The following is a 24,323-nucleotide window of genomic DNA, read 5'->3' on the forward strand; positions in this document are numbered from 1 at the left end:
GATGGTGTTCACACCGGAATAAGTCCCTGGGGAAGGATTAGGCAAATGAAGCCGCTGACGTCACTTCTTCCTCTTCTGCTTTGGGTTTACTGGCAGGCCGCTGTCACTACCCGATCTGCAGCTCTGCCCGATCTGCAGTGCGCATGTGCGAGATGGTCCGCCATATTGGACAACAGAAATGGATTTAACTTCTGTTAGACAGCTATATGCCATACGTTTTTGCATACATTCACAGTAAATATGTATTCAGTATGATAGCTGTCTAACAGAAGTTAAATTCATGTATCACTTATTCTGACAATGTACTTAACCCCAAATAAAAGAACCCAATACAAAAGAGTTGTTAAATAATAGTGAAGTCACGTTGTAATAACAATAACTCATCCCTCTCAAGTTTTCTTTTTGAGCTTTGCCAAAAGCCACTGTGTCAAGTGTCCTACTTGGGTTGCCGTACGGAGTTGTCCAATATGGGGGACCATCTCGCACATGCGCACTGCAGATCGGGCAGAGCTGCAGATCGGGTAGTGACAGCCGCGAACAACTTCACGGTGTATACTGCCACCCGAAGTCCCCCGGCCGGAAGTCCCCGGAGTTAGGGACTGGCTTCAGTAGAAGCTGTTGGGACACCCAGCTGCTTCTACTGAAGCCTTCCAAGTAAATCGCCAGAACTCCGACACCTCCTCATCTCCACCGCTCCCATGTTTTCTTTTGTGTTGCCATAAGTTAGTCTCTCTGCGTTTGTGCGCTGGGCTAATGCTAATAATGCTAATGTGAGGATAATAAAATGGCGGCTTAACAAAACTATTTGGGAGTTTTACGGGGCGTGGTTTGCAATCCGCCCAGCCAATCAGACATAGAAACCTTTTTCTCCCACGAAAGTCCCTGCTCTTTAGCAGGAACGGAAAAGGGGGTAAAAAGGTTCTCATGAACTAATTTTAGTTCCGGCTCTTTTTTGGTGTGAACACAACATTTCGGAATTATACCGGAACTAAAGTGGGAAAAGTACTGCTGTGTGAACGCGCCTCGTGTAACTATATTACTTTTAAGGCATCATATACTGTAATTGTGTTAAGCAATGACTCATTTCATCAGGCTGAAAATAACAAAGCACTTGTGCCATACCTTTGACAGCTTTGGCAGAGACTTTGTTCTGTTGTCACAGACAATTATCTGAAACAGACACACTTCTCACACACTTTTTCTCTTTCCAACGGGGCTCATCTGTTATTTTCCCAGTGAGCAAATAGATAGCAGCTCAGAATAGGTGGGACTTGGCTGTTGCCTTGTCACTCTAGGGATGACGCACCTGCCGCCATGTCTAGGGGAGGAGGAACAAAAAACACAACAGATATGAACAGGATGTGGTGGTGTCAGACAGGAAGTCAGGGCGAGATGATCTGCAGGGCTGTGATGATGCCTCAGAAGCTGCAACCCACTCTGACCAGCAGACTGAATTTATTTTAGTTTGTATAACTTGTTTCCAATGAAATGATCATGAATGATTTAACAGAGCTGTATAATATATTTGACATGCTTTATCAAGTGACTCCTGATCAGCTTTAGTTGAATAATAAGCTATTTTTATTTTTGAAGGGGTTTCATAGCTTTTGTTAACATACTACAGGTAAATGTTTTTCAACTAATCTACTACAATAAGTTCACATTTTGTTTGCAGTGGTAATATTTTTCTTAGAAAATTCTCAAGCATATCCTGCCTAATGACTTAAAAAGCCATATTTGAAGGTGGTTTGAGACTTAACAGCATAGAGATGGACACTTTTTGCAGTGTGCGAACCCTAAAATTGCTCGTAAACCCAATTCCCCGCGGTGCAAATGAAACAAAAACAAAAAGGGAAAATTAGTGTCCTATGTGCAGTTTACCTTCATCTACTGTACATTGCTGCATTTCCATCAGCAGCAGCAGGCTGTGCGCGAGAGGGACCGGAGGAAGCTCGGATACGCGTGTGCAGAGCGCAGGCTTTAATCGGGAGGGGGCGGAGGAAGAGCGAGAGGGAGAGAGAGAGAGAGAGAGAGAGAGAGAGAGAGAGAGAGAGAGCGCGAGAGAGAGCGCGAGAGAGAGAGAGAGAGAGAGAGAGAGAGAGAGAGAGAGAGAGAGAGAGAGAGAGAGAGAGAGCTAGCTTTGACAGCGCTCATCACCCACTGAACAAACCAGGACGGGTTGCATCCGAGCAATCGCTGCCATTCGCACACGGAGTTTACAGCCTTTGCGCCGCTTTTTCTTTCGATCTTTTTCTGCCGCACCCCCTCCCTCTCTCCCGGTGCTGCCCAGCAAAGTCGACCATGGTTTCTATAATTTCAGACCTGGACCCTCTGAAAAGCTGGAACGTGTTAAGGTAAGCGCCCGTGTCAGTTTCGCAGTAAACATGATGATAGCGGAGAGACAGAAGTGGGGTTTTGTGAAGGAAATAAGGGTGGGACGCGGCGCAGGCAGGAGGATGCCTTTTGCCTTTCTGAGCTCTGGCGCGTAATTACGCACGGTTTGCGCCGTTTGGCTGTAATGTGCAGCGCTCTGTGTACTTTCTGAGCCTCTCTCCCTCTTCCCCCTTCTCGCTGTCATGAGGCTGACGTATGCAAGCTGCTCCGTGTCTGCGTACATCTCTTTAACCCCGGCATCATCACCACCACCACCACCACCACCATCTCCAAACTTCCATTCTAGTGTAGAAGTAGGAATAACACTCATTTATCACCACCACTCCCTCCCTCGATATCCCTTCCTTCCCTCTCTCCCCCCCCCCCATGCTGATTCGGTCCTTCAAAAATGTTTTCCAGAGAAAAAAAAAGTAAGCCCCTCCAGGAATTTATCTTCAAACATTTACTCATGGCTGGTTGCCTGCAGCACGGCGCGTTTACAGGCTGTTACATTTTATCTCCCCGAGCTGCAAAACATGTTTTCAGCAACACATCCATTTAGTGCTTTGGCAGGAGGAGGCGGTCCTGAGATGATTCACTGAACCTCCCATGAGGTCAAAGGTGAAACTTTTTCTTGCTCTCCTTGTCTCTAGTGAGCACTCTCCTTTTTGTCAAACAGCTATTAGACTCATAGGCAGGATATGAGGCTCTACAAATCACTATGAATAATCCACTGTCATTAAGCATCTCGGCAGAAAAGCCCATGAATTTAAAAAAGCTGGATTTTGAAAAAGGCCTTGTCTCTGAATATTTCAGCCACTTGATAAATAAGTCATTATTCCCTCGACGGACTCGGGCGGCAGCGGCGGGGACTATTGCAAATTCTATTTTAGAAACGGGGGAGAGGAGACTGAAACCCTCAAGACCATCACATTATTATTTTAATGCTGCCTCTCCCTACTTTTATCATTTGAACCCCCCCTCGCTGCCCTCCATCCCACTACCATCATCCACAAATCCAAAATAGAAAATGAGGGGAGTAATGTAGAGCAGGCATATTTCAATGACAGACTAAGGAGGGGGCTAAATGATGTCATTTCCAAACGTGGTGACCATCCTCAGTTAGAAATAGGACATGCAGCTGACCTCACACACACATCTCACACACACACACACACACACACACACACACACACACACACACACACACACACACACACACACACACACACACACACACACACTCATTCATAAATAGCCGCAGTACAGACTTTCTCTGGGCACACACTCTTCTCCGCTCAGTCTATTTGCTTAACAAGGACACATCTCCTTGTAGCATTAAACATCTCTTTGACTTTTAGCTCATTTTAGCAGAGCTAGCGAGTTAATAAATTAGACTTTGATCATGCTGGTGTCATGGAAGCCATGAAGTCCAAAGGTCAAAAGTGAGGTTGAAAGTTAGAAATGGACCAATATTCTGCAAACATTTGCACAGAGTATAATTTCTGTTGTGGCATTTTGAGAGGCTCATTAGTAGTTAGGACGGAAGGAAGCAAAAGGAGGAGAAAAAGGAAGGATGAAAGGAAGGAGGGTTATTTAGCTCCCCTCTGTCTCTCCTCTTTATTAAACCTTTGTTATTCCAGATAAGAGGCAGGAGCAGCTGTCCCTCTCCAAAGATGGCACATCTTAATAAAGAGCAGCTTACCGCCGGCCGTCACTCACACTCTCTTGGGGTCACATACACACACACACACACACACACACACACACACACACACACACACACACACACACACACACACACACACACACACACACACACACACACACACACACACACACACACACACAAACGAACAGCTACACACACACGCACAAACGAGCACTCACGCCCACAAACACACTTCTCAATCATTTATGATAATGAAGCTTCTCGTCGGCGCTGTGTGTGTCGCTCTCTCCGTAATGAGACTCACCTCCGTCATGCTCCGACACACACTTAATACACACACACACACACACACACACACACACACACACACACACACACACACACACACACACACTCACTCATATCATAAACACAGCGCTAACAAGCAAAGTGTGTGTTGTTGTTTTTGAGCACCAGAAGCAGTTGAACAAAGGGGAAGCCATGAAGGAGCGTAAACACTTGATTTAGTTAGATATCATTTTCTTAATTTGGACTCACGATAACACAGCTGGATCCAGATTTTTGGGGGGATTTGAGTGACAGAATTGGGTCTTTCATCATCGTTCTGTTAAAAAATATAAAAGAGAAATTTAAAACAAGGACATTATGATTGAGATGAAAGATGAGACCTCACTGCTGTAACACTATTAGGCGGCATGATATGCACATTAGCACAATTAGCTGATTAAAGCAGCTCCGTGGAATTTGATTGGCTTTAAATGCAATAAAGAGTTAATGCAAGTGACAAATGTGTGTGCATGCATGTGTTAAAGCCAGTGTTATCTGATCAGCAGTGGGGTGTGCCTCATGCATTCACTATCTGCCATCTTATATCACACACACACACACACACACACACATGCATGTACACACACTCGCAGAGGATGGATGTTTGAAATCTGTCGGTGGCTCTCACAGTGCACGTCACATATCTGAAGTGCAGTTCAGTTATGCCATAATGAGAAACAGCATGCATATTAATTCCATCTGATTACATCCAGCTACACACACACACACACACACACACACACACGGCGAGGTGCGTTCTGGATTCAATTAGGGCGTGGAGAGAGGAGCGCTCAGGTTTTTATTCTATTAATGTCTGGTTAAATCAAGGCTGGGTGTTCAGAGACAGGAAGATAAAAGTGTGTCGTTAAAGAGAAATGAAGTTCAAATGCATATTTTTGGGACGAAATCTGTCTAAATCTCCACCGTCATTCCTCCGCTGCTCCCTCTATGTCTGCTTTCACCGTCATCCAATCATCTGAATCCTCACGCAGGTGCACCGTCCTGCAGTTTCAGAGGATAAGGAGGAGTCTGAGAGATTGAGAGCGGAAAGGGGGCTTGACCTTTGACCCCGCTGTGTTGGTTTGAATTAATCCACTTAAAGAGTTAGTCCGCTTGCATTATGTGTCACTTAATATCCCGCCGGACCGCGGAGAGAGGCTCAAATCCATCCGCCTAATTACCAGGACCACTATTGGAATCTTTAAATCCCCTCCGATAGCGTGTGTGTGAGTGTGTGTGTGTGTGTGTGTGTGAGAGTGTGTGTGGTGCTAAGCCAGACCCTTTTCTCCGCTTGGGATTATACTGGTTTGACTAAAGGTTTAGAGTGAAAACATTTTGGTAAAAGCCGTTTGTGATATTTCCCCCCGTGAAGTCTCTGTTTTACCTTTTTAAATTGGAGCATTTTCAAGCTTAGAGATTAACAAAGTTTAAAGTGTTTTTTGTCATGTTTGAAAAAGCTGAAAAGCATGTCAATATGTTGAAGACATCATGAGAGTAAAAGCATGTATTTAGTTTGAGAATCAGATATAAAATGCTCCTCTCCTCCCTTTCCATCCCTGTAATTCCGATGTAGGAATAAGCATTGTTTGGTTGTTATTTTAGACAGTCTCTGTTGCCTCCCTGTAGGTCCGCGCTCTGACTGCTACTGAATTTGACGCATGATTGTGAGTGATGACGTGTTGCAGCCTGTGATGTCCCAGCAAGCTATTTTCCAGGGACCTATGCTGGGAGGAAACCCCTGAGAAGCCCTAAATGTATGTTGCTGTTCTTCGGGTGTCCTCAGGAGCAGGGCTTTTCTGTGTGGGGCGCGTTAGAGGATGATTTTGGGGAAAACAACCGAATTAGGACATGGACTGTAAATGTATCCTCACAGTTTGAAAAGCAGATCAAAGTGTAATCGTCTTTTGGATGGGGAAACCCTTAGTGTTGGGTCAAACTGTGCTATTAAGTTCAATATTTTTTATTTTCAACAGTCATAAGATAATATAATATAAAGACCAGCTTAGTAAGCAGTAAAATGTTAGAAATCATTGTTTTTTTTTGTAACTCCTATAGTTTTACTACCTTTCTCTTTTATTTATAGTGCTTTTGGGGACCAGTTCCGAACACATTTATCAAGATTTTCTCCAAAAACGTGTCTCTTTCAAATTGCAAAATATCTAAACCATGCTTAAATATCAGGGGGTATCAGTAAGCGATGTTTCAACCTTAGCTTTTGTCGGGTTTTGCCAAATGACGCACCACAAATAGATCTTGTTTCATAGCCACCGTGCATAAATGCCAAAAACAAGTTTAACTGAGAGAAATGGCATCAGGAGGGAGGGTCTACTCAAAACTGAACTCTCCACTTCCCACAGCTGTCAATCCAAGTCTTTTTTTCACGGCTGAGAACAATACTGCATTGAGCATCGGAGTGACGGAGGCGTGAGGGGCGGGCGGGAGGAGAGAGAGAGAGGGAGGGCAGAATTCCTTCAAACCCCTGGAATCAGCGAGAGATAATTACACAGTTCAGACCAAAGTGCGTCACCGAACACAAAAGAGACGGGAGGAAGATGACAGACAGGAGAGGGGAGCGGGGAAGACTAGAAATTACAGGAGAGGGGGGAACAGAAGGAGATAGCTGGAATCACCCAGGTGTGTTGTTCAGCAGAAAATTGTCTATATATAGTTTGATATTGTTCAGAAAATTCCGACGTTGATATAAAGTTATATTTATATTAAAGGTAAATGTAGTCTTGTCCTTAAGTGCATTTTTAAGAAACTTCTATTGCCACTCGATATTGGACTTTACAGTATGTAGTTTAGATTCTGTTTCGTGCTTTAAAAGCTTGGTATTAGTCTGCCTTTTCATGTATATTTCAGTTGCAGCGGTACATCGTTCTCAGAGTGCTCACAGGTTACTGTTTGTGTGTGTGTGTGTGTGTGTGTGTGTGTGTGTGTGTGTGTGTGTGTGTGTGTGTGTGTGTGTGTGTGTGTGTGTGTGTGTGTGTGTGTGTGTGTGTGTGTGTGTGTGTGTGTGTGTGTGTGTGTGTGTGTGTGTGTGTGTGTGTGTGTGTGTGTGTGTGTGTGTGTGTGTGTCTGTCTTGCCTGTCATGGCAGATACAGTTGCTGCTGTTTTTTTTCTCTTCTTTGTTCAACCCGAACAAAGATCAGCTTAGTGAACACCAGCCGCTGGGATTTAAAACACAACTGTAGCACACACCTGACATGACAAGGCGCTTACTGTATGTGTGTGTGCGTGCATACAGCATAGAAACAGTGAGCATGAGCTAATATGACTGCATGTGCGAATGAAAAATGTCAAACGTATAAGGAAGGCCAACTTTGTCCACACATTTATTTTTGCTTTTTCTTTATATTTACCAATTTGTTTGTGTTGCCTCATGCTGTTTTTCTTCCTCTGCTTTATGTCATTGTATTTCTTTATTTAACCAAGCATGTTCTACTAACTGATGTCTTTTCCTTTTTCTCCTTGACTTCCTTTTCTTTAAGAGGCCCTGGTTTTTCTTTGATCCATCTTCTATCCAAACTTGAACTGCGCAGTGCACCCTATACATTAGACTTTACACACACACACTCACACTCACACACACACACACACACACACACACACACACACACACACACACACACACACACACACACACACACACACACACACACACACACACACACACACACACACACACACACACACACACACACACACACACACACACACACACACACAAGCACACATGTAATGCCATCGGCCCAAAGTGACAAATCTGTTTAATAATGCACCACCTGCAGCACGATACTCTGTCTCTATCTCTCTCTGTTTCACCAGTCTTCACTGACACACACACACACACACACACACACACACACACACACACACACACACACACACACACACACACACACACACACACACACACACACACACACACACACACACACAAACACACACACAGGTATAGAGCTTCTTTACGAGCCAAGCCGTCATGAGAATAAGACTGTAACAAAGTACAGCACTAAAATACAGCCAGAGGGATGGATTAGTGTGTGTGTGTGTGTGTGTGTGTGTGTGTGTGTGTGTGTGTGTGTGTGTGTGTGTGTGTGTGTGTGTGTGTGTGTGTGTGTGTGTGTGTGTGTGTGTGTGTGTGTGTGTGTGTGTGTGTGTGTGTGTGTGTGTGTGTGTGTGTGTGTGTGTGTGTGTGTGTGTGTTTACAGAAGTAAAGAATATAGACTTCTCCACCTTCTGTCTTTACATCTCTTCCTTTTTCTCTTTCTGAAATTCCTCCACCTCCCAATCGCAGATTCCTTCCTCTCTTTTCCATGCATGAGTTTCTTCCCCTCCCCCTGTTTTCCCTTGCAGTGATCCTCTACAAGCATGTAACAAGAGGGGGGGGAAAGAGGAAGAGGATGAGTGAGAGAAAGAGGGAAGGATAGAGGGGGGGGTGGGGAAATATCTTGTCTGAATAAATAAACAGCTTTTGCTTGCAACCGCAACGGAAAGCTTAGCGGAGAAGAAGAGAGGAGGAGGAGGTGAGGAAGAAGAGGGGGGAGGGGAGGAGAAGAAGAGCAGGAGGGATGAAGGAGTGAGAGTCAGCGGAGGAAAGGAAAACATTGGCGCTCTGCCCGGAAAAAAAATAAGGAATTAAATCTCTTTGTGTGTGTGACTGATGGATGCTCAAAGTGAAGTCAAGAAAGACAAAATGCAGACAATGCATGACCAAAAACTGACCAATCAGAGCCAGTGTTAATTTAGCAAGGATGACTTCAATAGGTCAGACTAAAGCTGTCCCAGAGGAAATCATCATTCTTCATAGAGAGTATAGAGAACCTCATAAGTTGGTGATATTTACTATTAAGCCGCTTAACAATGCAGATATTGGCATAATATTAAAATGCCATATTTGGTTCCAATGGGACATTTTAATGTTCCACAGAGAAAATATAGATTTTTCTGAATGAAGTTTGGCATAAAAAGTAGTCAAATTTAAAACATGCTGAATGGTGGCATGAAATTCGAACCGTCAGCACCTTCCTTCCAGAAAATGTCCCAATGAGCTTTCAGAACCCCGCGTCAGTCACACTGCAGAGAGAGGGAAACATACAGAGAGCTTGAGAGGGAGAGCTAATGAATTATGGGTAAATGGAGAGGGAGTCTTTTCCTCCTCCTGGGTTATGGAAGTGTCACGCTGCGAGTGTTGCCATGCAGATGGTGACCCTGGAGGGAGGGGAAAACGGAGCGAAGCAGAAAGTGAAAATAGAGAAGGATGATTGTTTTTGTATTCATTCAATATAACAGAGCAGGAAGTACAGCTGATTCACTTCAGAGGGTTCAAAGTCATCTCCAATCACAGTCATGAACACAACTGGATGAAACCAGTTTGAGTTTCTACTAACATGAAAAGATAGATAGCAAATGTAATATTGATCAACAGACGACCCTTATTTCTTAGTGAGAGCTACTACCTCAGTTTAAAATGCATGTTGTGGTTTTTTGTCCTGCATTGTGAGCTTCTACCAGCGACGTGCGGTCAGGGGAGGCAGGGGAGGCAGAGCCTCACCTGTCATACTCCAATCTAACGGAAAAACAACTAAAGAAAAACTAAATAGTAATAATAATAAAATGTCTCCACTGATCTATGATGTAAGTGTGTTTTATGTATGATTCCAATCGCTTTTTAAAGTCAAAATCAGCAAATTTGCCGAGCTCCGCTACAACTACGGGTAGCGATGAGAAGTGAAGTAGGAACGAGCTCTGCCTCTCGTAAGCCCACAGTAATTTGCTGGAGCGCGGGCACTAATTTAGCACGGACACTTATTTTGTGAGCGCGCTCAAGCCAGTTACTGTGGGGTGAGGTGAGCTACAGATGAGCTCTGCCTCACCTCAGAATGCGTCACCCCACAGAAACTGGCTGGAGCGCGGGCACTAAGCGCATGCCTGTTACCTCACTGTAGGTCACCAATGTAATGTTTGTAGATCCCTTTATTACATTTATCCTCGCCATCCATAGTCTCTAAATAACTTATTTAACGTATATATGATATTTAGGCTCGCTGGTCTCATCATACAACGGCAATGAAAAAAGCACCAGGAGAGGCAGCCATAACCTCTGCCGCACTGAAGGGGGCGCACATGAGCCCACAGGTTCTTGTTGCTACTGTTATTCTACGCAGAGACGGTAGACACAAACAACAAGCTAGAATTTTCAAATTACAAGAAGATAAGGAGGATTTTTACAAAAAAGTAATAGAGATTGTTGTCCAGAAGGAGAGCATGGCCTTCATCTTCAAGTCAAGGTAAGACCACAATTGTAATGAAAATGGGATCTCACTAAGAAAGAACAATCCAATATTTAGATGTTGGGTATCCTTTTGTTGAACGGTCTGTTTAAAATGAATTGAAGCATCAGACTAAAAAAGCTTTTGAAAATAGCCAAATATTTCGATTAAGGTCAAAATATAATATTTTTAAATCTGACTCTGAAAGAGTCAGTGCCTCACCAGCCATGAACCTCACCGCACGTCACTGGCTTCTACATAGTATACTCTACATCAGGGGTGTCAAACTCAAGGCCCGGGGGCCAAATCCGGCCCGCGACTTCATTTGATGTGGCCCACAAGAGTTTGCAAAGAATATAATAAGTTCTCCTACGGTTACATGCCACTTTACAGACGACCTGTCCCACAATGCATCGCGCACTGTGACATGCGCACTGAAGAGAGAATTATTTGCCCTGGACTTCTGCTTTCAGACGTATATTACTAAGTTATTACCCTATCCGATAATAATCCAATTTAGAGGCAATAATGTAATATAATACACTATTTTCTATATATTATATATATGTATATTTATATGGTTACAACCGGCCCTTTGAGTGCAACCATAATGCTAATGTGGCCTGCGATGCATTTGAGTTTGACACCCCTGCTCTACATAGTATACTGTTATTTTTAATGATTTATGAAATTATCTTTTATTTTTTTATATTGTTTTCAGTTTTTGGGTGAATCTGAAACATCTGTCGAAGTAATAGAGATGAAGGATAGCCTCTTAATAATAATAATAATAATAGCTGAGATTTGTATAGCTCCTTTCATGGGACCCAAGGTCGCTCTTCTCTTCGTTACAGCAATATTTAATAATGTACCCTGTGTCTGTAAAGTAAACCCAGATATCAATATACATAGGAGTGTTGGGGTCAGAGGCTGGAGCTCTATGACATCAACATATAGGGTACTGGCAAGGGGGAAGAGATTAACCACAGTAGGAATAAGAAATTGGACTTGCAAAACTCAATGTATGTCATGAATCAAACACACACACACACACACACACACACACACACACACACACACACACACACACACACACACACACACACACACACACACACACACACACACACACTGAAAAGGGAACAGCGCTACAGGGGTGGAGACCAGATATCGGGAATTCTGTATGATGTAACAACCAGAGGAGATTTGCTCCAGACTTTGAGTCGTTTTGTCTGAGTGAAAGAAAGGAAAATCCCTTTTACATTATTGAGAGAGTTTTACAGGTCCACTGCATTCCTCGCTTCTGAGACCAAACTCATGACGTTATGTTTGTTATGATGTCAGACTCTTTGTTGCCTTGCTGATTCTCTAATAACGCCCTTAAAGAGCAGAGCATTTTGCTTTAAGGCTTACTTTTTAAACATTTCCTTTTAATGGTCAATTCCTACTAGATGCTTGTCAAACTAAAAAAGTGCTAAATATTCAAATGTTGTATTGTTAACTGCACAATAGCTGCAGCGTAGTTTTGGGCAATGCAAATCGATTGATGTTAGTGCTGCGCTGTGATTGGTTAGCTTGTTGGCATGTGACTTTGATATTTATAGTAGTTAAGTGTCTTTAATTTAATTCTCTGAGATAACTTGTTGGACTTTAAATCGACTTTTCTTGAATCAAAATGTTACCGTGTTTATTTAGTTGTCACCGGGGGTGGACAAAATAATTGGAACATGTTATAGTACACTTGTTTTTTATGTTAGGACATGTTATTTTAATTTTGTCCACCCATTTTTTTGCTTATTTAAAAACTTTTGTTTTGTACACTTCCCTGCAACAAAACTTTAAAGCACCCAGGTATTGAGACGCGACTTATGCTTGACCTGAATGGATTTGGCTTTTGAAGGGCAAAACATTGGATTAAGATTGAAATGTCAAGCGGGGGGGGAAACGGAAGCAGACAGACAGTGTTGCTGCAGCTCCAGAAACTCTGTGTGTTTTATGGAAGTGGACTGTTGCTTAATGTTCTGCTCACAGCCAGATGACTCGAGCAAGAGCCATCATTGTCATTAGATCGTGTGTTTGTGGGTGTGTGTGTGGGTCAGTGTGTGTGAGAGAGAAATACATGCATATGAACAGCAGAAACCTCAGTTCTTCCTGTAGAGTTTAGTGTCATATGGATAGAGGATTTTCATAAGCACATTTTAAGGACACAAAGGCAGGGCAAGGTTGTTTATGTATCCCATTTCAACACAAGGCATTTTAAAGTGCTTAAAAAAGCATTAAAAGTAATTATACATATCATATCATGCAACAAAAGTACATCTATATTTACAGTCAATAAAAAGCAAAGAGAAAACAAACTAAGACAAGCTTGAATAGAATAAGACATGTATAAAATACAAGTTATAGTGCACTGTAAGATATGAATAACTATTGGATTTAAAGGGAAGCAGCGACAAAAGAAAAGCCTTGAGTTGCAGCAGATCTGCTGTTTGTTTCATATCTATGGAGCATAATATTAAATGCTATTTCTCCATGTTTAGTCATGACTCGAGGGAGAGAAAGCTTCAACAGACATTGCATTGACATTTTCGAGACTTTTCCAAACTTTGACCTGAGTATCTATAGTCTGAAACCCTTAAAATGTTTGAGTTTAATGTCGTAGTGACCTGCTTTTGTATCCCCAAATTGATGTGAGTGCTTAAAATGTGACTTTTTGTGATTAATAGAAACACACACACACACACACACACACACACACACACACACACACACACACACACACACACACACACACACACACACACACACACACACACACACACACACACTCAGCAGGAGCTCCAAATCCTGCCCATGCACGCCTGAGTTTATTTCCAACTTTCTTTCTTGAAACCTTACTTATTTCTGTCTTCAATTCTTTCTTTTATTTTTCTTTCCTCTTCTCCCAGGACTGTGTTGCCAGTGTTTTTAAACAAAACATCTTTGGATCTTTTGTCTGCCTCTCTTTGACATAATCCCGCTGTCTGTTGCCGTGGTTACACTGTCTTAATGTGCCATTGATGTGACTGTATGTATTAAAAGCATCGCTGACTGCCGGCAAATACGTTGTGTTTCACCGTCTGTCCTTTTTTCCCTCTCAACTCTTTCTGTGTCAAACAGAGAATCTGAGCGAACCTTTTCTATTGATAGGGTTTAACCGGTTGCAGGTGACTTTATCAAATACAGGCAATACAATAAAGTTCAACGTTTTCAAGGCAAAACGTTGCGCTAATGTTGAATCCTCCCAAAACAAATTGAAGCCATCTTGTCGCGGTACATCTCTTCATTATAACCAGTAGGAATTATACAAGTGTACTTATGTGAAAATGTAAATGAAGACAATCACAGCTTCCCGTACACAATCAGTGTTGCATTAATTAAATCAGAGTTGAATATGTAACCAAAACAGATTAGCCGTTGTAATCATAGTGCGTGTTCAGTGTCAGTGTGTTATTATTCCAGTCTGTGTCGAATATCTTCTGGCTGTGCACACTGAATGTGCAGGCAATGAGCTCCACGGCAACATTATGACAGCATTTCATCTCATCCCCTCGACACCGCGCGCTTTGGAAGATGACGGTAATTTGGACAGGATGTTTGGAGGCCTTGGGTTCTCTCCGCTCTCCCCGGTGCTCTGCAACATTAAAGCGAGACTGGAGCGTGAACGTATGGCCGGCTATTAAATGGCAATCACACACACAAGAGCTCTTTTATAGACGAACACATTTCTGCCTAATAGCTCTCGCAGCAGACTCGTCCAAATATGACATTGCAAATGACAGCCCTCTGAACGCCAGCGCTTATTAAAATCTTTAGCAGAAATATTTCAATTTGTCGGTTTTTACGTGGTCAGAATAGAATCTGGATTTGCAACCTGCAATTCTCCGTTTAGTTATGTGATCATGCTTTAAAGATTTCCTGAGTTGTATTGAGCATCAGGGGTATCTAGATCTGTCTAATAGTGTCATGAACAGTTAACTCGCCATACATCACTGTGCTCGATGTTTGCCGCTCCGCAATCAGAGGAACCTCCTATGGAGCGTGTCCAGAGAACCCCGAGCCCCCTAATGGCGGCTTGAGGGCGGAGTTAACGTCATCATTGGCCCCATGTGAGCCCCTGGGAGTCCCGCACCACCCTGCCCCATTAATTTCAAGTGCTACTCATATCCTTGGCCCCCTTACTTTCCATCTCTCAGCCCCCTCCCTGCTTCACTCATCACCTTGGTGCGCCCAGCCCAATCTCGCCCGCTCCTCTGGCTCATTTTGAGCTGTAATTGGACAGGAGTCCCGGGGGGCGGTCGTCAGCACGCCCCAGTGCCTCGCGTTCCATCTCCAGAGTGGAAACGCGCCCGGCCGTGGTCGATAAGCAGTGCTCACGCTCGGTCCAACATTCCCTACTCTGCTAACTTTCAATGGCCACAATGACTGGGCTGCACTTTAGCGCAAGTGTTCTCTGAGAGCCAACATGGGCGTGACCATATGACCTCAGAACTTGTTTCAGAGAGCTTTAAATGAAAACACATTGCAACAACATCTCTGTCGTGTCCTTTATGTCCACAATTGAGTCCTTGAAGTGATTTTCTTAAAATGAGTGACTGCTAAAAGAGTATTCCAGTTTTTCAGAACATTCTTTCCTCTTTTCCTCTTAAACGTCACCTATTATGCAAAATCCATTTTTTCATATCTTTTATACATAAATATGTGTCCCCTCGGCGTTAAGATATTCTGAAAGTTTCAGAATATCTCCACCACCTTATCACTCCACCTTATCACCTGAATCTCCTCCTAGAGCACCATTGTGTTTTTTCTAACCAAACATCTCACAGAGGGGCGTGGCCAGTAGCAGCTCATTAGCATTTAAAGCTACAGACACGGAATCAGCACTTTTGGAACAGGGCTGAAACAGAGAGGATTATGGGATGCCACAATGCACGATCTGTTTGGTATTTCGAGCCAAACACTTCAGAGACATGTTTTGTATATATCTGAGACCTATAATATATTGATGAAAAACATTATAATAGGGGACCTTTAAACTTCACAGCGATCTCCAGCATGATTGTGTGAGTGATGTCCTGTGTTCTAATGCCATGCAGACAACATCTTATTGCATTCAACCAGATACGTCCATCTCCTTCCTCACACTGGCCCACACACACTTGTTTATCTGACGGCAGTGTATTTGGATCTCTCCCTGTGCCAGCTTTTCCTCGAGCAGCATTTGGGCCGGTAATCTGTCACATGAGCCCGTCTCATCGGAGGCAGGGGAACATTTGAGCTGCGAACACAGAGGCAGGATAACACCCTAAAAGCTTCCCCCTCTTATTGCCCACGCCTCAATCCAGACTATCTGAAATCTCTGTCCTTATCGCCTCTCCTTTATTGCCGAAGCTTGACGGGCACTTGACAGCTGGGAAAAATTCCACAAATTGGGCCTGACCTGAGTGATGTTGGCTATCAGTGTATACCTGCAGCTCCCCCCAGAGGCTGCCCGCTCAGGTGGAAAAAAAATGTTCAGGCTTTTCAATTTCACATTTACGATAAAGTTATTTTCTTCTTTTTCTCACCATCTGTGCGAGCTCTCACACAAACATCTCGTTTTATATAATCATTCTCACCGCTGACCTGCCCTCCACCGGTCTCTGCTACAATTACTGCTGAATACCTGATGAGTGTGTGTGTGTGTGTGTGTGTTTGCCTGTTACCGAGTAGAAAAGAGACGAAAGGCATCAGTGGAAGTGTGTGTTGGAGATGTATTGGCATTCACACGCCAGCGGATGAAAGCGGTGCCGCCGTTAATAATTGAAAGAGTACTTAACGACAGGAGTGCTGCCCCTCTCAAGACAGCTTTTAATAACCAGGAAGGTTTCATATTTCAAGTTATCTTCTTTTTCATCTGTGCCCCCTCCTCGCTGCTGCCGTATCCCCCACCTCCTGGCCGCTCCTCTCTTATTCTTTAGAAGCTTTCTCAGCTCTATTCAGAAGCAAAGGAAACGCCGCTCAAGGAAGCATCTGTGCAGCTTTTGTAAATCGTAGAAAAAGGTGTGTGTGTTTACATTATTAAAGTGGGGCATATTGTGCTGGAATGGATAGCGTACCATGCCTACTGACAGGGAAGTCTATTTATTACGTCTTCCACATTATCCCTCTGTCCCTGCTGTCTAGTTGAGAGATATGTATTTGTTTATGGAGGCGCTTCGTCTCCACTCTTAATGTGCTTGCTGCTCACCCTCATTAATTCGCTTGATGGTCTTTGATTTGCCGGGCATCACTAAGTCGCATTAAGAAATGTATTTCCCAGCTCTTACTTAACGATGCTTCCAGAACCAATGCAATTAAATGCACATTTAAATGCTTGAAGGTTTCCCTCTGCATTCATGAGCAGAGACAAGCGCTTGATTAGCACCCTGCAGAAAATTAAGCAGCCGGGGAAAGGTGATGCTGAGAGGTTGTTTTTTTTGGAATGTCAACTTCTTTAATGCACTCTATTTTTCATAGCATAGCACTTGGCCTGATAAGAGGAAGCTAATAAAGGCTTCTGTCATCATAGTGTATTCAGGTAATACTGTCATGACTAATTTCTGTGCAGTAGGTGCTGCGAAAATATCTATTCCGTCTAGTGTTGGTTTGAAAATGATCATTACTTTCTTTACACATGCTCATCAGACAAATATATTTTCCATTTACCCCTGGTGAGAACAATAGCTAGTGATTTTCCCAGATTTTGACATGCTGCCTTTGAAACAACCCAGTACAATACAAGTAAATACATTGTCATTAACTGTTAGTGTCACGTGATTTAATAAGCAGGTCAGCTGCATGGGAACGTGACTTTTCATGGCCAGTAGGAAATTGGGATTCTGTCATTTGGGTGAACTGACCCCTTTAAGTTTGGTTGGAAGCTAGAGTTATTTCTTTTTTAAATGTCCCTTGAGACATCTGTTGAAGCTCGACACTGACACTTCACACCCCGGGCAGGACATCGTCTCCTGTCCACCTGTCTGCCATGAATCTGACATTAATGAGCAATCCAGAGACTCCTGAGGGAATTGAAACATACGTGCATAAACATTAGCTTCGGTCAGACTATTTTAACCAATCTCAACCAAGGATGTATAAAAGAGGGAGCTGGGCCCACTTTCATTCCTATGATAGTTGCTTAATGCTTATATAAGAGTAAAATTGCCTGATTCTGTTGTACAAAACATCCCTATCTGGGCCTATAGAGCATGCTCATTTGCATTATCCTAGGTCCTGCATTAAAACTGGTCCTGGCTAATTCAAGTGAATGGGTGACTAACTCTAGATTTGTTTTTTAACGCATTTGAAATTGTATAGGTCAGGATGTAGTTGATTTACGTAACACATAAATATGATTTGCTAATTTAAAGATATCTCCTTCCCAATGTAATTCAATTGGAAAAAGGGGTTTTCAGCCCAATGAAACTTCTTGACTTATGCATTTTCTGGGGGCTTGACCTCAACGCCGATAACTCAACCTCACCATAGGAGGCTGATCCTCAACAGCTGGCTGTCTTGAATCATGTGCTGCCATTCAGCATTGTTGCCCATGCGACAAGACATCCAACACCATTGGCTATTCTATAAATCTTCTCCCCTGTTTAAACACAAACAGTCTAAATGAATATATATGTTGTTAACACGCTTTATCCATTCACTCTTTGTCTCATAAAAGCCATTTCTTTCCTGCAATTTGTGCTCACTCATCTCATTTGCATGTATCCATACCTCTTGAGCTCTGCAGCTGAATGGGCCTAATTGAATAGTTGATCACATATTAATGTAATTAGTGTGGTTCAGTCATGGTCATTGTGCGCTGAATTCATTTCTTCTGTCTTGTTATTGTGTTCTCTCAGGCCGGAGGCTGTCAGTGGCCCCAGATGGTTTACTATAGCTAGCGCCGCTGATCTAACGGGGGAGCCTCCCCTTTTGTCTCCGGATCAGATGTCCATATTGCACTCTGATCACAGCTACGAGAGGCAGAGGGGAGAGGGAGCAGAGTGGAAACAAGGGATCGCGAGGTGGGGGGAAGTTAGGGAGGAAAGGAAGAAAGAAAAAGGCAGAGAAAGATAGCACCATTACCGTCGAGTGTGATCATCACCATATCCAAGTTTTCCATGAAAAGGCAACAAGTGGAGCTTAATGGGAAATATGCAGATGTATGCAAATGTGTGTTGGATGGGTCGCCCAGAGGCCCAGTGGGAGATTAAAGCTCCTCGGGATGGAGAAGGCTGTGGAGGAGACTATGAGCTAAATGCCGCCGTATTAAACAGAGAAAAGCAACCAATCGCAGGCCCAGTTGTCAAGCTGATCACCATTAATCTCACAAATAGATTTGTGCTGATGGCAGCAGACTCTAAAGTGATCTGTCAGACCATATTGGTAGCCAGTAAAGTGATCCGTGACAGACATCTTTAATTTCTCAGTATCTTTGTGAAGATGGAAGCCCAGTTCTTTCATTGATTTACTACGATGTGGTTACAGTTCTCCGGGGCCTTCCATGTGGATTTGATGGATGAGGTCTCTGTGCCGCTATTTCACACCCTTTCGCAGGTTGATCGGCCGAAAGTGACTCCAGTGGAAAGAGATTAAGACGTAGAGGAGAGGCAGTGGCAGTTAAGACTCTAGCTTGTAGCTCTCCACCATTCACGCTCCACTTCCACATTTGATCCACGGCAGTCCCTCCACCTGAGTGTGCAGCTGCTGGGATGGAAGTGTGGCTGAGAGAGATACTGTCTGAGAATCAGAGTAACTGGGATGAGGCATTGGGTGCATTCAAGGATACAGAAGTTACCCTGAAGGCCCTGGTACTACTGATTCACATAGTGTTTTTATACACAGTGCTGTGAAGTAACAGGCAGGCGGAGCACTTGTGAGGTATGTATAGGCAAGATACACAAGCGAATCATCAGTATAAAGGATTAGCAACTGCTTCAGAAAAGATTAGGTCCTTCATAAAAAGTCAAACCTACAAGCCACCAAACAAACAAGTATTTTTTTTATAGATAGTATGAAAATAAATTGGTTTTGTTTTCCTTTTTTCTAGAAATACATCCTATTCTCAAGAGCACTGTGTCCAAAAAAATAAAGCGTTAACCCATTTAAAGCACTGTCACAATGTAGCACTGATCTCAGTAGTGCTACATTCTGAAATATAGTGAAAGCTAATCCATTCATTTACATGTGAACACTGAAGTCTTGTTAGCAAAATTCGAACCATCTCTATGTTGGCCACATCTATCATTTCCCCAGACAATGGTTGTACGGTAAACCTATTTAATAACTTGTTGATTTGCGAAATTACCACACACAGATCTCTGGAGTAAATTTGAGACACATCTATTCACCACCCAATCTCCATAACATCATGTTGTATTACTCCATATAGGTTGCAAAACATTGGCGTCCCATGGATCCGTCCCATGTACAAATAATTCCAAGGGATAAAATAAAACTCAATATCCTGCCATCTGTGAGATTTATAGTACCTGGCTGGCTGCCATTTCTTTTTTTTTCATTATTTAACTACTGTTTGTGCCAACTCTATACATGCCCTGTGTCTTAAAGCAGGCTTGCATTGGCAGGTGTTAAGTCTCAAATGTTCACATCCGTCCAATGGTATTTGGCAACATCATAAATCTTAAATGTACTGTTAAACATACATACCATCCCTGCTATAAGAACCCCTATAAATCAACACTCAGACATGTGGTGCTTTGCCTTCACGGACCTTGTAAAGTCTTAGTGAAACAAAAAATGTTATATAACCCTAGAGTGTTTCGTTCCTCAAAGCTTAATCTAGTATATATTCAAGACAAGGAGAGAGACCATGAAGTGTTTGGGTTATCACGGGTCAATTGCAGCCCTCTTAGTCTCGTTCTCTTGAACCCTATTAGAGCAGAGCAAGGATAGTGCTCCGTTTAATCCTTCCTACATGTTGGTTGTTAGTCTGGCAATATTGGCTTAATGCATCTATTTAAAAAAAAGCTTGTCAGGCCTGTATACATCAAGCGTTATAGCAGACACAAAGAAATGGCCAGGTGACTTTAGCAAACAATTTGTTAACACCTCGCCACTGCTTACCTCTCCTCTCTGAATTTTCCTAAAAGCTCTCCAGTTGATGCTCTTTCTTCATTGGAAACTGACAGTGGAAATGACTTTGGCTCGCACGTCTTTTACTTTCCTTTTTACTTTACTCAGTCTGTCACATTCAGCTCAAATCTTTCTTTCTCATGGCGCACCAGCTGGATGAAGTAAAGCAAGATGTTATCGGCCTAATGTGATTCTCATGTATCAACACACTCTGTTTCTAACTTACAAAACCGCTTCATTCTTCTCCAACAACTCAGGGCCTCATTTTCCCTTCATTTGGGGAAGGTTGTCATGAAGTGGGATTGTTTTGGGATGTCCTTGCTGTATCCATGGAGAAAATTCAAACAGCGATGATGAAGCTACAAGCCCAGGTTCAGGCGCAGAGCCAGCATCTGATTAAGGCTATTACTTCATAACTAGGCACTGCTGTTTTCTTGGAAAACTCAGAGCATGACATAACCCCAAAAGAGAAATCTTTACACAAGCTAATGGTGTGGGCCAATGCCAAGCAGATGAGAGGTGCTTTAGTTTGAGTGTGTGTTTCTGTGTGATAAAGGCTGGCCTCCCTTGGGCTTAAGACCACTCTGTTTGGACGTGTTCTTGCAGTGCTGCTTTATTTAATGGTATTCCTCCGCACATCTACGTTACATCCATCCATCATTTTATCCATGAAATTGTTCCTTTTCTTCATCCTTTCTGATATGCTTGCTTTAGGTATATGGACTTTCATGCCTTGTTTGTCGTTCAGCTGTAGCAAATCCAGGAGTTGTATGTGGTATGAGAACATAGTGCAGTAACAATCACAATAGGGTTTTCATTTTTTGTGTTATCAGTTTGAATAGCTGCCTTTTCATCCCAAAACGTCAAGTCATGTAATTCAATAAATAGAAAAGCAAAAAAAAGATATTTTATTTGAGTGGCTTTCATTGCTTCAAAATGTCAAGTGAATGAGATAACTCTTTAAAATGGGAAAATACGAGAATGACAGATGGGGGATTTGCCTTGATATATTCAAGTAGATTCATTGCATGATAATATGGTTCTTGAGAGCAAATGTTGAGGACTTGATGTACTTTACTGAAGTTAAATGTAGCAATACAGTAGCATCATTTATTACCTCATATGCTCTATGTAAGGCGGTGAGGGGTTTGACAATAAAGTTATGCAATAAATGTCAAAGAAAGTGGATTTGCCCAAAAACTATGTTGCGACATATCCAGCGAAGAGCTTTCTGGTGAAATGACTACACTGCATCTTGTCTAATTTAAGAATGACAGGACAAGAGGTCTGGGTGGGATTCCAGTTATTTTCTTGACATATATCAACTGTTTTTAGGCTTTGGGATATCCTTACATCCTGTATATTTGCTTCACCAACGCTAATAAATACAATGAGCAATGCAACATTTCTTACTTTCAGAACACAAGTACCAAGAAGCACCAGGACGTTCATCTTGTTGTGTGCTGGAGGACGCTTTAATGATGCTACTCATTGTGTAAATTATAATTATTAGTCCACTTTATTTATTACACAGCTTTAGATTCTCATACTAAGATTGTACACGCAAACCATGAACAACTCAACGACCATAAACTAAAGACTAACTAAAACATTAGTCTTTTAACTTTCGATACTGAAGTGCATTCTTCTTACAATTCTTAAATTAAGCCTATTTCAATTGTGTTATTGATTAACTTAAGTAATCCTAAATACTTCAACGTTTGCTGTCAAGAACAATTGTGTTCATTCAATGTATCTACTTGAGTACAGCACAGAAATTCCACCCACTCTCATGTCTCTAAGTTTGAAAAGTTATCTAATTCACTGGCATTTTGACTGAAGCAATGTCAAACTACGATGCTATTTTCACTCTCTTCTTCTTATCCTGTGGCAACACTTCTTTATCACAGACCTACAACATGCGCTCTTCTGTCTGCCTGTCATGAGTGTGGCACTTTCCCTCATCTTAGCTCTGGTTATCTTACTGTGCGCAGTCTCCAATATGTGAAACTTAACAAGCCCACTGGAGACACTCTCATCGGGTCTGGAGTGGGTCTTGTCCACCAAGAGGGGCTAATTATGCAAATCCCTGCCTCATCCTCAATAGCTGGGGTCAACGCTGTGATATAAATGATTAAGGAGTGACAGAGTGAAAGCAGAAGGCACAGAAAAAGAGGGATTTCGTGGAAGGATTAGAGGAAGTAGCACCTTTTTTTTTTGCACCACATGAGTATGTACAGCATGTGTGTGCGTTCATTTTTCCTCTCCGGGTGTTTTCAGCGGGGGGGGGGGGGGGGGGGGGGGGAATGGAGTGCTTTATCTCCCAGCAGTCATTACTTCCCGTTTCCACAGCGACACATCTGGGTTGTATCCGTAGCGACCCCCGAAACCCTGACAGGCCCTAATCTGAAGTCACAGGCCGCAGCAGGGCAGATTCTGTTCTCCTTCGATGTGCATGATCTTTTACGTCTTTCCTCAAGAGTACCTAATGCCTCCGCAGAGATAAAAAAAGAAGCTGAGCAAATTCCATCAAAAAAGGAGACATGTATTTAACGTTCATATGGGGTTTGGATTTAAGAGTAAGGTTAAGAATGTGCATGAAGTATAGTCTTTTCAAAAGGTTTCTCTGGATGGCAGGTTTAATGCTAACACTGGTTACCTTCTGGCACTGTCTCAGACGTGAGAGAACTGCAAGTCACTCCTGAGCTATATGTAGTGATTGATATCATCATTCTTTAAGGATAAGCAACCAAGTGTGGAAATGTGGGTAAGAAAATGTGCTTTAGATTTCAAACTAAACACATAGCAGCATGGGGCAGTGTTTCAAAACTAGCATAATACAAAAGTAAACATAAACTCTGGATACAACCAGAGTGACACAAATAAGGGAACAGAAAGTGGAAGGTCAACTACTGTATTGCACACAATTGCATTTTCATAGTTAGCTTCCCCTATCACTATTAGCAAGTCATGCATGTATTTCTGTTAGTTGAGGGCTAGTTGTTGGTGAGCTATCTCAGATTAGAGTAACTAAACTGATACTCTGTAACATTTAACCTTCATCTGGCCTTTACCAAACCACTTTGAGTGCTTTACCAGATCGCTTCGGGCCATCCATTATTTGCCTTTATCTTGTATGCTTGCATTGAAATTCCAGCTGAATATGAGGCAATGCAACATGATCTAAGAAAGAGTCTCTGCCCTTAGTTTGGATATTGCTTTTACGGTTGATATGGATACTGAAGGCTTGTAATGATACCCTCCGTTGCACAGCAGGGTCAACAGCTGATGCACACATGGTCACAGGGCTTAGTCTACATTGGGCCAAAGTGTTCACACATGCAGCCATCGCATACAATTTGAAATGGGATGCAGACCTTTATAGCAGAAGATTAAAATAAAGTTGTTTATTGAAGTAACAATAATAATACGACTGCTGCTTGATGCATAACCAAGTCAATGTTTCTTGAGAGGGGTACACGCTCCCAGATCAAAAGTGACATGTAACATTACAAATTCTACC

At 42.6% G+C, this 24,323-nt stretch overlaps 2 protein-coding genes across 10 annotated transcripts in view; both read left to right on the forward strand.

Moving 5' to 3' along the window:
- The window catches only part of celf2 (cugbp, Elav-like family member 2), a 401,403-nt gene that overhangs the window by 217,998 nt on the left and 159,082 nt on the right, over positions 1-24,323 (forward strand). The gene's annotated exons all lie outside the window — the stretch shown is intronic.
- LOC307021233 (CUGBP Elav-like family member 2) overlaps positions 2,086-24,323 on the forward strand; it is a 113,726-nt gene continuing 91,488 nt past the window's right edge. The window contains exon 1 of the mRNA XM_079653165.1: positions 2,086-2,354. Coding sequence (XP_079509291.1) covers positions 2,302-2,354 — 53 coding nt within the window. The 5' untranslated portion in view covers positions 2,086-2,301. The remainder of the gene's footprint in view (positions 2,355-24,323) is intronic.

This window comes from Notothenia rossii, assembly GCF_949606895.1.
Source record: "Notothenia rossii genome assembly, chromosome: 10".
NCBI lineage: Eukaryota > Metazoa > Chordata > Actinopteri > Perciformes > Nototheniidae > Notothenia > Notothenia rossii.